The 16,876-nt window shown below is 44.1% G+C and overlaps 2 protein-coding genes across 2 annotated transcripts; one reads left to right on the forward strand and one right to left on the reverse strand.

Annotated features, from left to right (window-relative positions):
• The first annotated feature begins 683 nt into the window (after nucleotides 1-683).
• Nucleotides 684-4,148, forward strand: exosc8 (exosome component 8). The gene is made up of 11 exons (XM_068744259.1): nucleotides 684-705; nucleotides 1,054-1,090; nucleotides 1,187-1,250; nucleotides 1,341-1,414; nucleotides 1,493-1,538; nucleotides 1,776-1,881; nucleotides 1,982-2,027; nucleotides 2,120-2,216; nucleotides 2,394-2,514; nucleotides 2,602-2,708; nucleotides 3,276-4,148. The coding sequence occupies exons 1-11, from the start codon at nucleotides 689-691 to the stop codon at nucleotides 3,392-3,394; spliced, it is 834 nt and encodes a 277-aa protein (XP_068600360.1). The 5' UTR covers nucleotides 684-688; the 3' UTR covers nucleotides 3,395-4,148.
• A 13-nt stretch (nucleotides 4,149-4,161) lies between these two features.
• Nucleotides 4,162-15,765, reverse strand: supt20 (SPT20 homolog, SAGA complex component). The gene is made up of 23 exons (XM_068744295.1): nucleotides 15,679-15,765; nucleotides 15,447-15,482; nucleotides 15,128-15,253; nucleotides 14,745-14,871; nucleotides 14,540-14,643; nucleotides 14,033-14,149; nucleotides 13,866-13,919; nucleotides 13,433-13,572; nucleotides 13,163-13,319; nucleotides 12,812-12,868; nucleotides 12,595-12,672; nucleotides 10,931-11,100; nucleotides 10,807-10,839; nucleotides 10,612-10,723; nucleotides 10,291-10,393; nucleotides 8,846-9,001; nucleotides 8,054-8,360; nucleotides 7,856-7,971; nucleotides 7,530-7,585; nucleotides 7,185-7,295; nucleotides 6,265-6,355; nucleotides 5,477-5,565; nucleotides 4,162-4,335 (listed from the first exon to the last, which is right to left on the reverse strand). Exons 1-23 carry the CDS (start codon nucleotides 15,763-15,765, stop codon nucleotides 4,186-4,188), a joined length of 2,577 nt encoding a protein of 858 aa, XP_068600396.1. The 3' UTR covers nucleotides 4,162-4,185.
• Between the last annotated feature and the right edge of the window lie 1,111 nt (nucleotides 15,766-16,876).

Here is a 16,876-nt window from a genome sequence, read left to right on the forward strand (position 1 = left end):
AACGTGTGCAAGATTTTACGACTGTCAAAGAGATTGAAACACCAAAATGGAATTATTTCCATAAACTTCCAATCACAAATGAACACAATGGCAACGCGGAAGCGACAGCTTTTAAACGACACATCATCAGTTTGAGACAAGAGAACACCAAAGATCTCTCGCGCGCCCTCTTGTAACTCAGACCGCCATCTATCGGACAGGAGGGGGGACAACAACAACAACAACTCCTCAATAAATAACACTATTTACAAAAGTGGGTTCACTGTTTGTTATCAGCTTTAATTGTAGACAATTAACTAAACTTGTAGAGATAACATATAATAATGATAATAATAATAATAATAATAATAATAATAATTGTCACATGATTGTCGAATTGCTCTATTAAGCTTTTTTCACAGTAACTTGACATGCAGATCTCTGTGTTGACCAAGGTCAACGGGACTTGTAGAAAAAGCATGAAATGTTTCACCTCTCATCAAAGTGTTTTCTTATGTTCTGAATGGCTGAAGGGAAGTTCAAGATATTTATTTAGTGTTTAAATCATACTTTCCGAGGCTGTAGGAAGGTAAATTTTACGCGGACTGCGTGCGAATTCTTGCTATTTCAGGCGGTTAAAGAAAGTCGCAGCGATTGGCCCTATCGGCTACCCGTAGCACATCAAATTCACGTGGTTTACCAAAACAACATGGCGGCTGGTTTCAAGTAAGACGAGCGATTCTTAGCTGTTGCACTAAAAATGTTAAAGAATGTGTATTTTAATTTTAATTTTAGCGACGAGTCAGTTTTATTAAACAAGTTGAATTAGCGCTAATAATTTACTGATTTAAAAGAAAACGACTCCCATCTGGAAACACTGACATTTAGCATTCATTGAGAATGTGCGCCCTTGTTGTATGTCGATATACGTACAATATTTACAGCACCGCATGAATAATCAACCATCACAAGCGAATGGGTTACACGCATCGCCCCCTGCTAGCCTTTGTGCAGAAATGCATTTATATTTCTCATTCTCATTAAGCTGAAAACCGCATTTCTCTTCTCCTCCAGGATTGCTGAGCCTCTGGAATACCACAGGAGATTCCTGGTAACAAAAAGCGTGCCCGCATTCAACCCGTAGATGAGTGAAGCTTTGTTCTGCTGAGTGACTTATGAATGGTTTTCTTATTTATCGTGTTTTCAGAAAGAAAACTGTCGACCTGATGGACGGGAGCTGTTAGAATTCAGAACCACAACACTGAACATCGGTGAGACACACAGCGCTGTTTCTTCTTCTTCACGTTGTCTGTGATGCATCACTGGTCTCAGGGCTGATCTATAATACATCCCCTGCTCAGGGTCCATATCGACGGCGTGCGGTTCAGCCGTGGTGAAGCTCGGAAACACGACGGTCATCTGTGGAATCAAAGGGGTAAAATAACGACGGGCCCATGAAACACGTCCTGAACGCCACGCAGAGATCTACAGATGCTTGTTTTCTTCATCGCAGGAGCTCGCAAACCCTACAGTGGAGGCGCCAGGGAAGGGTTACATCGGTACGTACAGAAGCAAAGGAAAGCAGGTGGCACTAATGTCCCCCCTCATTTCATTATTGCATATTATTCTGATCTGTCCCTCTTGTTTGTTCTGTTATTCTAATTTACTCAGATAATACCCATTTAAGTGCTGGTGATGCTTTGCCATTCAGTAACTATTGTGTGTGTGTTGTATGCTTTTTATATGGCGATACCACACAGCTGCTAAATAACCGCTGACTTTACGTCCTCGTGTAGTGCCGAATGTGGACCTGCCGCCTCTGTGCTCCTCTCGGTTTCGGCCGGGTCCACCAGGAGAACAGGCCCAGGCTGCCAGCCAGTTCATCGCTGATGTTATTGAAAGGTGCAAGATTTTAAACTGCATTTAGTTTTCACTTCACTGCGCATACAGGCGTGTTAAACCTTCTGAATGCCTCGCCTAAGTTTGTTTGGGGGTGTTGCAGCGCTGAAATAATCCGGACGGAGGACCTGTGCGTCGAGAGAGGAAAGGTAAATGCTAGATTAGGAAGGTACACGGGTGTTCTGGGATTGTGTTGCGTTGTTGTCGTCATTGGTTCTGATTCTGCTTCCTGTTGTTGCAGCTCTGCTGGGTGCTCTACTGTGACTTGATGTGTCTGGACTATGATGGGAATGTGTTGGATGCCTGTGTCCTTGCCCTGCTGGCTGCTCTGAAGGACAGTATGTACAGGAAAAGACACAATTAAAAAGCAAGCGTTTCTATCGATTAAAAAAACTATGTTTTTAACATTTTTTAACAACCAGCCGTGTTTTATTGAATTAATATATATATATATATTGACTTTGTATTTTATGAAGTGCTTCTTTAGGCGCTCAATGCAGCTCTTTTCCCTGCAGCACAGCTTCCAGAGGTCACCATCAGCACAGAGACGTGCGCACCAGTGGTGAACGCAGAGAAGAGACACAGGGTGCATATTCGCAAACATCCAGTCGCCGTTTCTTTTTGTGTCTTTGATGAGTAAGTGAAGGATTTTCCGTTTGTGTGGCCATGACATCGGCACCCTGCACTTTCAAGGATGACGGGAATCCTTTGGTCTCTGTGCAGCTCCATAATGGTGGTCGACCCCACAGTGGAGGAGGAGAGTCTGTCAACCGCTCGGCTAACGGTGGTGACGGATGAGGAAGAGCGGCTCTGCGCTGTCCACAAACCAGGTCAGACAGACCGTCAGTATTCTGTGCAATTTAAACTGTGTGGCTCTTTAATGGATACAATAGAAATTATATTTAGAAACCCCCCAATGTCAAAACTGCAGGGCGGATCTACCACTTGTCACCTTCTTCTGCATTGCAGGGATATTTTATCACTTGAATAAAAATAACAAATTATCATTTTGTTTAAGTTTAAATGATTTAGGAACCTGAGTACTCATTAAAAACCTTTACAGCCTTTTTTCTCCTGATGGGTTCACTTCATTCTGGGTTATTGACAGTTCTAGAAAAATCACAACTTATACCTTTAAACAGCTTAATGAAAATGATCTTTGAGTGTTTGTGGCCCTTTTGTTTTTTTGTAGAATAAAAACGTTTTGCCACGGCTGAAACTTGACTGAAATTCTACTTGCATTGCTCTGAAGTTTAACGAGAAGTTTTAGAGTTCAGTTCAACTCACCGCTAAGCAAAGGAGCTCACGCAGGATGAGGAAATCCAAACAAATGGTAGAGTTATGAAAAAAAGCAGAATGAAAACATTGATGCCTGCGATATTTCCTCTCCGATCCAGGAGGGACGCCGCTATCCGGAGAGAAGCTGCAGGAGTGCATCAGCAAAGCAACGGTGAGACAGCGAGAGATCCAGGCCCTCATCGACCGTGTCATGTCGAGTGTAAAACCCTCACAATAAAGAGCCTCACACATGCATTTTTATCTAAAAGCTGTATTTTCCAATGTCAATATATATTCTTTTTTTTTAATAACAATAAAACTGCTGACAGACTGCTTAAAAAAATTCTCTGTGTCCAGAAATGTCTCACAAGAATACACTCGATGCCTTTTTCAAAATGTGCTGTACAAAAGCAGATACGCCATCTTGCATTTAGATTTTGAGTCCCTCGGTTGAGCCCTGTGCTGAGACGGCAGACAGACGAAGCACTTCCAACAGACGGAGAGGTAGAGAGCTGCCCCCCAGGCACTGTGCCGAGATCAAATTTGCATCTTCACAATGTGGAGGTTATGGTGTCGATCAACATAGCTGGGATCCGTGCTTAAAGGGCAGATACTAACTACCAGGGTCAACCAAAGCAGAGGCAGGCTCTTTTGGAATTCTCTGAGAATGTGCATTCACGATCCTCTTGATTCACGGGGGGGGGGGGGGGGGGGGCACACCCATAGCGAAAAGTTTTCCTGAAGACGAGTCTTTTCTTATTTCATATTTGAAAAAATATGATTTAGATTCTTTGAGTGCAGGGCTCCCTGTTCTAAAAACCCCTTCCTCTATGAACACAGTTTTGGTTCTCCAAAACCTCTGACAACCATTATATACAAATCAGCCGAAGACAGACACGCAGAAAATACAAAAGTTTTTTCCTATGTCTGCAGTGTCCACAGTGAGGCAGACAAAGAACACAGTATGGATCATTCATAGTTTTTTTTTTTGTGTGGTGGGGGGGAAGAGTTCTTGGGCTGATTTTCCTCTCATGACTTAGGGAGGGGCTGTGGCAGGCTCCTCTTCCTCTTACTTCTTGGTTGGCTGGCGGTATGTTGCTGTGGCGCCCCCCCCTGAGGAGCTGCCGCTCCCATAGCCATTTGCTGCTGCTGCTGCATTTGGCGCTGCAAGAATTGCAACTGTCCAGCAGGGGAGGAAGGTGGAAAAATGAAATGCGTCAGAGTAGAGTTGAGCGTGTTAAAACAAGCAACAAAATGTGTGTGTGTGTGTGTGTGTGTGTGTGTGTGTGCGTGTGTGTGTGTGTCAGTTGAGTTATTGTGTGGAAGCACCTTTACCATAGTTAGAAACTGGCACAAGTGTTAAGCGGGCTCTCCCACTGAAACTGGCATCAAATCATACGGCGTGGTAAACGTCTATGGTATGTGTTAATGAAGCTGAACGGAAGAATGGTATGACAAACAAGAGGTGGGGGGGGGGGGGGGGTGTCAGAAGGGTGGTTAATGGGGTTGCAGAGGGAGGGGAAGAGGAGATACAGATCTGGGGCAGGGCGGCGTGACACAGGATGCAGCCAAGCAGCACCAGTGGAGACCCCGATAAGACATGCAGCTCAGCAACCCTGCGTTCTGCCTTTCTACTGAGAATGAGTCAGCAACTTCAACTTGGGGGGGGGGGGGGGGGGTAAAAAATCTTCCAACACCTCAGGATTCGTGCTTACGGTGTAGCAGCCTGCGATTTCTACCCTGTCAGGACACAACCAGCAACATTTAAGCAGGAAGCAGCCGTTATGAGAGCATGCCTCCCGGTTCAACCCGCTGTTAGTCGCTCCGGTGTGTTGGGTCGCTGGGAGTACTGGTACTGCTGCGGTGTTCGTCAGACAACAGATTAACCAAACATACAGCACATGATGGTGTGAATGGTGCGGCTGTATAACAGATCAAATCAGAGCAGCCGGTTACACAGTCGAACTACGGCTATTTATTCTCATTTTAACAGATCTACTATAAATAAAATATTAATTTAAAGAAACAGTAAAAAATGTGCTATAAAACGTATTTCTTTCATGGTTTGCATGCTAAATGCTTTTAAATGATGAGCGGTTCACGGTCCTTCGAGCCATAAAATGTTTTTTGTGACATAAAGTAAACAATTGTTTACAACGGGCTTTATTTGACCAATTAAACTCTACTCAGGAATGATGCGTGTGTGTGTGTCATTTAAATTATGTCTTAAATAATTCCCTGACAGCCTGAAGTTTAGCACAACACACACCTGCCTACCAATGCGAACATGTGTATACAGATGTTAAAGTTGCAGCATTACTTGGATCTGAGGCTGGTGCTGCTGCTGAAACCTTGGAGAAGGCAGCGGGGGCCCAGACCCGTCCAGCCCACAGCCCAACTGGGACAGCACTAAGGGGGTGGGGGGAGGGAGAGATGGAGCCCCAGAAGATGTAACGGCAAGTGGGAGAGAAGCAGAACAGCGATGGAGTGAAGTGTGAAGAGAGAAAATGCGCAAAGGTGGAGGAGAGGATGGAGGAAGTTGTGATTTCAGCGATGCAAAATCCCGCACAAAGAAAGAGAAAGACGAGATGAGAAAAAGAGGAAATAACGGAGAAAGCGCCAAAAGGTTCAGGGAAATATGCACGGGCATTTTAAAGTGGATTATGAGAGAATGAATGGAGTGGAAAGGTTTGAGGGATAAAAGGACATGTTTAGAAACAGGATAGCGAGACAGCACAGAAGGGAAAAGGGATGGGGGCAAAAAACAGAAACACAAGAGGAACAATAAAAAAAAAAGAATGTCGCAGAGAAGAAGGGGAAGTTGAGTCTCTGCTGTCAGTTGTTAATGCTCCACTGAGAGAAACAAAGGCTCACTGCAGTAAAAGCATCACATTAAATACAGACAGTGTGCCTAATGTTCAGAAATTACAACAATGACTACGACAGCAAATCTTAGTGCTAGTTAGTGACATGTGTTTGTTTCTCAGAGGCTAATGGACAGACTGAAAGAAAAGATTCAGAGGAACTTTTATGGGCTTTGTGTGTATTTGTGTATCTGTGTGTGTGTGTGTGTGTGTGTGTGTGTGTGTGGGGGGGGGGGGTTCACACCTGCTGCCTGCGGAGACATGAAGCCCCCGACTCCCAGGTTGATGACGGCGGTTTGCTGGTTTCCTAAACTGTGATCCGACCCCTGGTCTCCCTGCAAAGAGGGCCGAAGGTCACACAAGACACTGTGGTCACATGACATGCCAGACACACCTGGCCAATGAGATTTCACCGTTCATTAGTGACAGGTTTGAGCAGCAACATGTGCAGTGTCAAAAGCACTTATCAAAAGAAAACAGAACATCTAAAAAAAGCAATCTTCAGGCTCTTGCAAACATGATTAAAACAAAAAATCTAATTAAAAACAAGCTTTAAATTTCCCCCCACTTTACTCCTGCCTCTATATGAAGAAGCATAGAACATCTTTACTGGATTTGATTTGTATGTCAGGATTTTACAAAGATGGTTTTATCCAGGCCTCAGAAGCCCCCTACTGGGGAAAACTAAAACTGCAGATGTGGATAAAGCAGCAAACACCACACAGTTACAACGAGCACAATAATAGGAGAATGGAAAATAAATTCCATAAGTTTAAATCAGTCTGAAAATGGGGTGAAAACCCGACTCCGATGCTGTCGGTTCTCTGGGTTCAGTCGTTAAGAGGTGGTTTGGAGCGGTTGCAGCGTTGTCTTGAAAATGTCAGAATCACCTCAGCACAGCTGCAGTCTGGGATTTCCTCTCATTGCACCTCACAAACTAGCTCACACATGCAGCAATTCCTCAGGTGAAAGTCATATTTGTCCAGTTGGATCAAACGTTCTTGGCCGCAAACTGTACGGCTGACTGGCTTCGGTTCTCTTACTGTGGTTCTTATCGCATCAATCATCCTCCCGAACCAAACTGAGTCGCTCGCATTGTTGACAAATACCCAGTAGTTGCGATTGCATTGATTTGATTCATTGATTTTTGACTGTGTGTCTCACCGTCTCCCCCTGCTGTTGAGGGCTGGAAGTGGCTGACTGACTCTGCTGTGGGGAGAACTGAGACAGCTGCTGCTGCTGCAGAGAGTTAAAGATGAGAGGACCGGTGGGGATCTGGAGATGTAGAACACCAAACAACGGGATGGGGGTGGTAACAGATCGGGAAACGAGGATTACGTTAATGGATAGAGGAAAGGCATAGGGAAAGGAATGATGCACAAAAGGGAAACGGGAGAGTTAACAGCATGATCCAACAACAAGACCACTACACTATCTGGATGTCAGCTGGAGAACAGCCTGTTACTGTGTCAGTGCATGCTACTGTCAGTATAACAGGTAGAGTCATACCTGCAGGAGGTTCAGTGGTCTCAGCCCAGCGCTGTTGTTCAGCCCAAAAGGACTCCCTGCAACACAAACCAGAGACATGCACAGATTGTTCCTCACTATATTATAGAATACATCATTATCACGCTGCTGCTGCTCACTGTAAATGTCCCATGTTTCCCTTTACCGGTACTTTTAGAACATTCTGTTCATTTAATTGGAATTAATTTGACTCAACCAGCCAGTCATGGAAGGCGGAGCTTGCTGAACAGCTTCTTCCAAAGCCTCGTCCAGCTTTTCCCTTTATGTAGTAGCAATTTATGCTCCTTATTATCTGCATTTAAACTCACCAGTCGGTGCTGCTGACTGCACGGTGGGCATCAGCCCTCCAGACGGAAGGATTCCACTCAGGTTAAGGCCTGGACCCAGCATTGGATTGGAGCCGCTCATCAGGGTCTGAGGGCTACTACACAAGCAGCACAGTATCGTCTATGAATAGGGACATTGATCGGTGACGGCACAGCATCGGATACGATCCATTCTCTTACCAGCCAGAGCTGACCACGTTGATGAAATTGAACCCTGCAGGGTTAGCCATGACCTGCGACGAGGTGGTACCGGTGCTGATGGACGTACCCATGGTGGGCAAGGGAATGGTCATGACAGGCAGGGGCTGGCTTAGCGCCAGCTGCTGCTGGGCAAAGGCCGTGTGGAGGGCGGGTTGCGACTGGCTCTGAGCCACCGGAGGGTCCGTCGGGGTCGGGGTCACTGAGAGGGGAGCAGAGAGGGCGTCGGCGGGGTGTGGGGTCAAGCATGGCGTGTTGGTAGGGGTGGATGGCTTGGGAGTCCCCGATCCTGAAATAGGAAATCATAAAAAAAATAATAAAAAAAAAGTGAAGATGATGTTTTGTAAGGCAGAAATTAAAGTGACAAACTTATACACGTGTTATATTTATTCAATGTTGTATTTGTGAAGTATTTATTGTCTAATCTTAAATAACAGCGTTAAATACGAGGCTCTATTCAGGTAAAAACTTCACCCCCCATTTCTGATCTGCATAGCAGCTGGATTTAGTCATAATACTACTGGGAGATGCGTGTTCTGATTTCATATTCCACGGGCTCCACAGCGTTCAGATAAGTCCCTGTAGTTATTTTTTCTGTGTGTTCGTCCGTATTAGTATTTAAGAACTGGAACATTTCACATTGCTTGGGAAATGGAACATTTTACATCAGCTCTCCTCGGCTTGAGAGGAGCTGATGTAAACTGTTCCATTGCATCTCACTCTCAAGTGCGTCTGACAAAAGCTCCGCCGTTTCTCAGAGCCAGCTGCACTCACTCTGTGTGCAGCCCAGGGGGGAGAGAGAGGCAGGCGACAGCAGGCCCAACTGACCCAGCTCCACGGAGTGCTTCCTGTTCAGAGACTGGCTTTTGGCTGGCGGGGGTGTGGGGCACTTAAGTAGACCACTGGTGGTTTGTGAACTATATGGATTACCTGATGAGAAAAAGACATGTGGAGATATTTACTGCGCCTCAGCCAGGACAACTGGATATGCGTGGCTCCACTCTGGCTAGTGGGTGAAGGCTGTATAACAGAAGCCCCACGACTCCGGTCTGAAAAGTGATGTCAATGCTGTAACTCACATCTGCAGTATTTATAACGGTCAGCAGGGGGCCATTTTAATGGTTTCAAAATGAAGCAGATTGAGTTCAGGGTCTCGGCTACTAAAATATCGTTACAAAAGTAAGGTATATTACGTGGGTACTTTAGTAATGACATGTTGCTATCAAGCCGTCTCCTCAGGTTCTCAGTCAGAGCCAGTAAACCCGCCCACCCCCCATGCTCCCCCCACCCCCCCCTCTTCAGATCCATCCATCCATCCAGTAGACGGGACGACCTCATCTACAGCCACTTTATCTGACTTTCAGGTCACGGGTGTTGCTGGAGCCTATCCCAGCTGACTACGGGCGAGAGGCGGGGTACACCCCGGACATGTCGCCAGTGCATCACGGGGGCCACCGAGAGACAGACAACCACTCACACACACACTCACAGATGATTTGGGGTGACCCATTCACCTAAATGGCATGCATGTGGAGGTTGGAGAAAACCCACGCGGACACGGGGCGAACATACAAACTCTGCATCAGACGGGCGACAGCGCTACCCACTGTGCCACCTTTCTCCAGGGCGCTTCTTATATTTCACATAACAATACCAAGGACGACTAAAATGGAAATAAGGCTTCAAATCCATAGACCACAATCCTTATCGGTGACATCAGGCTGCGTCCATTTCTGTTACATTGTTCATGTTGGAGGCATTTCACTTAAAATAGAACTTTATAACTCTAGACTAAAGACGTTTATGGGCGTGACCTCTTACTTCAGTCCTTCTCTTGTCCCTGATGTTAGTATCACGCAGTCGTTTTATTGCTAACCATGAAAGGAAAAGCAAACCTCCGACACTTCAGCGCCGTTAGACTTAACCAAACTACGACGTTTGATGCAGCCCAGAAGTTTTTGCTCGTTGCCATTTAAGGTTTGATCACAATCTTTCTCCACCAACCTGTCTTGCCTACTTTGGGTCATGATTGCCTTACAATTTCCAGAATTCCTTTCAAAGAGTAAAAATTTTATAATTTCATGTTCAAAATATTTGGTGGTGTAAAAATGCACCATAAATGGCAACCTGGGGAGTAAAATAAAAAAATCAACTATTCTCTTTTCTCTCTGTGTAAGTGTTCTGCCCTGAATGCTTCTCATGATCTTCATCGGGTGTACCTGAGGAGCTGCTTGTTCCTGAAGGCAGTTTGATGGGAGGGGGTCGGTGCTTCACCCCTTTTCCCAAAACAGACGTCTGGACTTGTGGAGAAATACCGTCACCCTGCAGATGACATTTCAAAGACGTTTTTTAGCCAAGCAATTGTCTGACAGAGGCGATCCTAAACTTGGAATGTTCTTCAATACTCAACACTTAAAATGGCATATCAGATAAGAATCTAAAAATACACCGAAGTCAGGTGAATTCGTTCTAACAAAGTTTAGACGTCGATGAAAACATTTTCTTGACATGATTCTACAGCCTCGTGAGGCAGGATTGACCTCTTCTTTGCCTGGCGAGGGAGGGCCCTGTCCCACGCTGCCTGAGTTATGGGACATCTTGACCTGACACTTCACATCTCTCTCATACACTCCTCTGAACTGAGTGAGAAACCTATGAAACACATATAAAACAAATCTTAATCCGGGCTCCACACCCTACAAGCTTCTTATCGTAAGTAGACGGCAGCAACCCACCGGCCTGCATCGATCTTTGAGCCTATGAGGAAGCTGTGAACGAGACGAGAGAGACGAAGATCAGCGACTCTCGGGTCGGCGCATCAGACTGGGATGCTGAGCTGGTAAAACAAAAAGGTCTTACGGGGGATGAATGAGCTTTAGGTCTGTGCTGTCCTCCTCTGCTTTTTGTTCTTTGGCACGGTAGATCTTTCCATACACCAGCGGGTCTCCAAGCGACTGGAAGATGGACACCTTGGTCTTCTGGGCCTGGCCCCCCACCTCACACTCAAACGTGTAGTCATCTACAACTTCCTGGGTAAACAAAGTGGACAACGATGACATGAAAGAGGTTGAGTCGACTGGGTTTAGGTCAGCAAAAAAAAATCAACAGATTACCATTTAATGTTTTGTCTTTGCCCTATGTTATTTATTTTTTTCATCCTAGAGTAATTGAACTGAAGCCCACTCGGAAGTACGTGTTTGAGGAGTGGGTTTGTGTCCCTCCAGCCAATAAGGGTGCAGAGGGTGTGAGGCTACAAAACATAGCAACCATTGCATCATCTGATGTCTGCCCTCCGCTAGGCCTGTCGTGGATGTAAGAAGAGCTGCAGGCTTGTGCACTTTGTAGGAATTTATCAAAAATCCATTGAAGCTGCACCTTCCTGCAGTGCTGTGTGGGATTAGTTATTTGTGCTTTGGCATGCATCTGCTGTGAAATCATAAAATAACTTGTTTCTAACGCCGCTCCCACTCTACATTCATTCTTTGGCTCACTCCTCCATCAGCTCTAAGAAACAGCAGGCTGATCCAAAACTAAATAATTAGTGTGTCTGTGCTGTGCTCCTTGACCCCTGGCTTCACCCTTCAATCCAGTGTCATGACAATCTGGCCGGTTTTACTGAAATCCTACTGTTAAACAGGAAAACCGACATGAAACAAAACCTCCTTGGCAAAAATAAGGATTCCATGCATTTATGTATTTTTGATGAGGCAGGGAGGGGATAACTTTAATTTGTGGATAAATTGCCTTGAACACTAAATCATTATTTCTCATGTTTTATTGATTTAAATTGAGTGTCTGATGACTTCAGTGTTTTAAAATCCTGCGTTCAGAATAAGGCAACAAAACTGTGGCAGTAAAGTATAAATAGAATGATGTTTATTGAGTACATTATAGACAAAGAAACACTGACCTAAGATTCTTTGAACAGTTTTGACTTAGTCAAAAAAAAAAAAAAAAAAAACTTTTCGAGGAGGGAGAGAAAAGAGAGGACGAGAAACTGTAACCACACAGCGAACAGTCATCCGAACTGTAGTCACAAATGTTGACACTCGGATTAGCCTGGTCTTTTGACCTCGCCTGTGCATAGCATCAACTGTTTTATGGCCCGGCAAGCAGAAAATCTTACTTTCCATCTCAGTGAGTTTCATAAGGGATGAAGAATGTTGGAAATGTGTGAAAAAGAACCCAGCGGCATTAACAGATGGAGAATCTGTGATGTGGTAAATGTGCAGTCAAGGATGTTCTTTTTTGCAGAATTGGAAAGACGTGTAAGATTAAAAAATGTTTCACATTTAATGCAGCTCCATGCCTCATCAAAAATGAATCTGTTTAAGGTTCTCTCTCCACTTGGGAGATCCGTTTTCCATGTTCCAAAGCCAAGAGGCTGCAATGGTGATTTTGCACAATGCAGAAGTCGCACTTTACATCATAATGGACACGTATGTCCCTTGGGCTATTACCAACAGCAAACGGCCATTGTTGGACATGTATCCAGAAAGCGTACGTAGACCTGCAACACTTACCTCAGGAGGCCAGATTACAGTAGTGGGCTGAGAATCCTCCAACTGCAGTGATCGCTCAACCACAGCATACCTTTCCACCTAGAGTAACAAGCAAACAAATCCATCTGGTGTGCTGAACCCTTTATTAGCACATCCAGACTATGAATTGAGTGGGTTTGGAGTGCTGTTGGCTCAAATGTGCAAATGATGTGTTGCAGAGAGGCCTTGTGCTACTTACATCAATTTCCTTTGGTACAGTTAGTTGGCAGTTGTTTTGCCGCCACATGTCAACGCACTGTAAGCGATGGCAGCGGAGAAAACAGGACAGAAGCAGAAAAAAGAAAGAAAGAGAAGGAGTGGATTATGACCATGATAACGATGACGTTTTTTTCTCAACAGTAAATAAACAAATCTCAGAGAAATTAAAACAGATTTGAATACAACTCCACATGATGTTGGGAAGCAATATTTCCTCAAGACTATGATTTGATTTGTGATTTGAGTTCTGATGGAGAGACAGATGGGAGAATGAATGTAAAAAGTGTATGCACACCTTAATATTGTGTACATATCGACTACCGGTACTCACGTTTCCAATTTTTGAGATCTTTAGATCTATGACAGGAGCAGGTTTCCTCTCCTTCCTCCTCTGCAGGTAGTCGTAGAGTCGTAGTTGCGGCGGCATGGGCAGGTGTGTCAGCTCCTGCTGCCTGTTCATGGCAGCCCGGGAGTGCCGCTTGAAACACCTATAGGGCAAACAAACAAAAGTGTTCCACTTGATTATGAAAAGCGTTTCTTTTAACAGAACTTCAAACTCTGTATCCTCCATTCACAAATGAGGATATTTTTTTTCACGTACCGTTTCATGGCGCGAGTGTTCATTTTCTGTTTGTTGTATAGAAGACGGTTGGCTGTGCAGGTGACAGAAATGGAGGGGTCCAGGCACAGTGGTTCAGCTGTGGCCATAATTAACTGACTCTCCAGCTGCAGTTTGTCATCCTAGAGCAGAAAAACAGATGCGCATGAAAACACCTGTGAAATGTGCCAAAAGCTGAAAGGACTCAGAGAGGATAACCTGATGTTATGGTGAAATAAACTATCATGAGCTAATTAGCCAAATGTCTTTCTGTAATGTGAATTAACACAAAACAATATAATTAGAATTTTCAAGCTGTATTTAATAAGAATATGTGTAACTCATTGGGACATAAAAGGCAAATCAAGCCAGTGATGAACTGTAGGAGGCAGGATCTCTTCTCTTTGGAACTGAGAGAGAACATATGATGCCTCACCTGTGTCCACTTATGGTGGTCACTGGTCATGGCATGTACATCACAGGTCAGAGTCTGCAGGGAATAAAGATTACAGCTTCAGGTCAAAAATCACGTTTTGTCAAAGAGTATTTAACAGCTTGTTTTAGCCAGTATGAACGAGGTTTCCACAAATTCTACTGGTTTACCTGCATGGTTGGCCGCAACAGGATGTGTCGGCTCTGATAGGTGGGCATCTTGGTATTACAAGACTGCCTGTAGTCTCTCACCTCGACTATTACACAGCCACAGTGGAAGATGTTCACCTGAGACAGATTACACACGTCAACCAACATGAGACAGAAAGGGAGACGACAAAGCAAAAAGTGCTTTTTAAAGAGATTTATAATGATTTACTGAACTGAATGTATAATCTCACATTCAGACTGTTTGGTTTTAAAGGAAACATCTTATACCCTTTTTCCACAAGTTAACACAGTTCCCAGACACTTAGATGAAATATCTGTGAGAGTCTGGTCAAAATAGGAAACAGATGCTGCAGGACAGCGTCCCTCGTTTCTGTCTCAAACAGCCCTGTCAGAAACGCCTCTGAAACTGAAACTAAGTTCATAGCGGAAGACGCACGTTACCATGGTAACCGGTGAGGCGACTTTTTTTTAGCACATGCAAAGTACATGCAAAGTATATGCACACACCTGCGATTTCTCCAACAGATCCACCAGAACAGGAGGCAACTCCTCTGCATCCAGGTACTCCAGCAGCTCCCCTTCTTCATATGGCAGTCGGATGGTTTCCGAATCTAGAAAGTAATGCCAGTTTGAATGTTACTATTGAGAAAACTGTGGTACAGAGGCCAGAAAAACATACTTGGATGGTACTTGCTTCGTTGTCTTCTCTTACCAGATCCATTCTTGCCCCTGAGCATTAACGAGTAGCCTTCATTCCCAGGGTACAAATTGACCACAAGACATGATATGGACTCCTGAGACAGCAGCTTCTCCAGCAGATTCACATTTCTCCTCAAATTCTTCAAAAGGTCAACAAACATAAACAGACATCATAGACAAATCCGCCATACTATCAATATAAAATACAAAATAACCACACCAATTCTATGTGAGAAAAGAATGCTATCATTTTCTGAAAACACTTACCGGTACTATGAGTTATAAATGCAACATAGAGGTCTAATAAACTCATATCAACTGATTAGAAAGATTGAACATATTTAATGCAGTATCATAATTACAGTGATAACTGAGAGCCAAGTTTCAAACACAAACCTTTGACTCCGGCTCTTTCTCACATTCCTCCATGTAAAGCTCATAGAGCTTCTGATACAAACTCTTCCTGCCACCGGATGAAACTCTTCTTTTGGCTGGTCGTTGTCGAGCACTTTCAACAATGTACTGAAAAACAGATCATACACTGTATAAATGAAGGATGGCGACGATAGTGTCCGGATTAAGTGGATGCATGTAATAGATGCATGTGAATAGTGGAGAGTACATGCTATTACTCTATTCCTACAAACACACACATAAAACACAAGTAATACATAATCATAATAATAATAATAAAACAATGAATAATTGTTTCTACCTCAGCTCGATCCAATGCATATTCCAAAACGTGTTGCTTTGGGGTTTAAAAGTAAAGCAAACCAGATCAGACACAAAGAATACTCAGAAAAACAACAACAACAAGCTGCACAAGTCCTGAAGGCGTATTCTGCTTGGATGCTTTATCTATTGTACAACTTAGACAAAAGCACACAACACTTTCCATGTCCGCTGATTGTGCAGATAAATGACCCTAAAGAGATGAAGCTTACCATTGTGGTCCACCGCCAGCAGCGAGGAGAGGGGCTGTAGAGACGATGCTGTCCTTTCTGCCAGACAGTCACCTCCCTAGCGACCATTCACACCCTGCGCACCAGCCCAGTGGACGAGTTGCACGCAGCAGGAAAGACAGAGAGACACTCGATGTTGACAGGATAATAAGGCAGTTATACAGACCGATCAATCAGCTGCCACACACAGACACCGAGCGACAGTTGCATTTGAGTTGCTGCACAATCGACTCATATTCCAAAGCCCCGTAAAAGTAAATACATATATAATGTGTCACAGAGCCGATAAAAGCGGTCGCTCATGTTCGTAAACTCTGGTTCACTGTGAGACCAGTCAAGACAGTGGCTGAATAGCAACAAGCTTGTTGATGCCTGGCCGCTGAGGTTAGCACGGTTAGCATTAGCATGCTAGCCAGTTCCTGCTGGGCAAGCTTAAGTTACAAGCTACCCTGACGATATTACGTCGTTCGAAACGCAAAGCAACAATTGGACATTAATCTGAAAGAACAGGGCGGTCTTGCCTTTTATATTGCATAGCGGCCGACTGTAGCTCCAATTCAGCAATACGAAATGAAATTGAAATACCAGTGGCTTCATTGAAAAAAAGTCGGAGTAGCAGCCATTTTCTTCCAGTGTGTCAACAACAGCTGAACTTCCGGGTTCGGCGTCGGTGGGCGGAGCCATAAGTGTCTACTATTGATGCCGAAGACAACTTTCCTAATAGTCATTAAAATGTTAGCAAATAAAATAAAACTTCAAACAACAAAGTCACGATTCTAAAAATATTTTTTGGTGAATAAAAAAGTTTGTGCTTCTTTTATAAAAAATAGAATTCCATTTTTATCTTGAAAACAAAGTTTAACTTCAGTCGATCAAGTTGACCTCTCCGATGTCAAATTGATTCTTTAGTGAAATTTACCAGACAAGAATCTTGGTCTCAGGAAGACAAAATTCTGGGGCAGATCAAGATCGGTTTTCACTTAGCAAATCCATCTGGACTGGACTTGAGATTCATTTAAATGGATTTCATATGTCTGTGAAAGGTAAGAAGTTTCACCTTTTCCACAGTGGAAAATCAGCATTTTATCAATAACACTCGACGAACTGATGATAAACACGTGTCCAAATTCTATGAGCAAGTTTCCAAGGTCAGTGAATATCAAGGCATTGAGTAACTTTG

This window comes from Brachionichthys hirsutus, chromosome 10 (assembly GCF_040956055.1).
Source record: "Brachionichthys hirsutus isolate HB-005 chromosome 10, CSIRO-AGI_Bhir_v1, whole genome shotgun sequence".
Taxonomy (NCBI): Eukaryota; Metazoa; Chordata; class Actinopteri; order Lophiiformes; family Brachionichthyidae; genus Brachionichthys; species Brachionichthys hirsutus.

Bases quoted from the DNA above. Each gene is read 5' to 3' on its own strand.
- exosc8 (XM_068744259.1), top strand. The intron at 2,217-2,393 runs GTATGTACAGGA...TTTTCCCTGCAG, and splicing joins GCTGGCTGCTCTGAAGGACA to CACAGCTTCCAGAGGTCACC. The intron at 2,709-3,275 runs GTCAGACAGACC...TCTCCGATCCAG, and splicing joins CTGCGCTGTCCACAAACCAG to GAGGGACGCCGCTATCCGGA.
- supt20 (XM_068744295.1), bottom strand. From the start codon at position 15,765: ATGGTCGCTAGGGAGGTGACTGTCTGGCAGAAAGGACAGCATCGTCTC. The intron at 9,002-10,290 runs GTACACCCGATG...TTTTCTCATCAG, and splicing joins AGGAACAAGCAGCTCCTCAG to GTAATCCATATAGTTCACAA. The intron at 8,361-8,845 runs GTGAGTGCAGCT...TTCCTATTTCAG, and splicing joins CCCCCTGGGCTGCACACAGA to GATCGGGGACTCCCAAGCCA.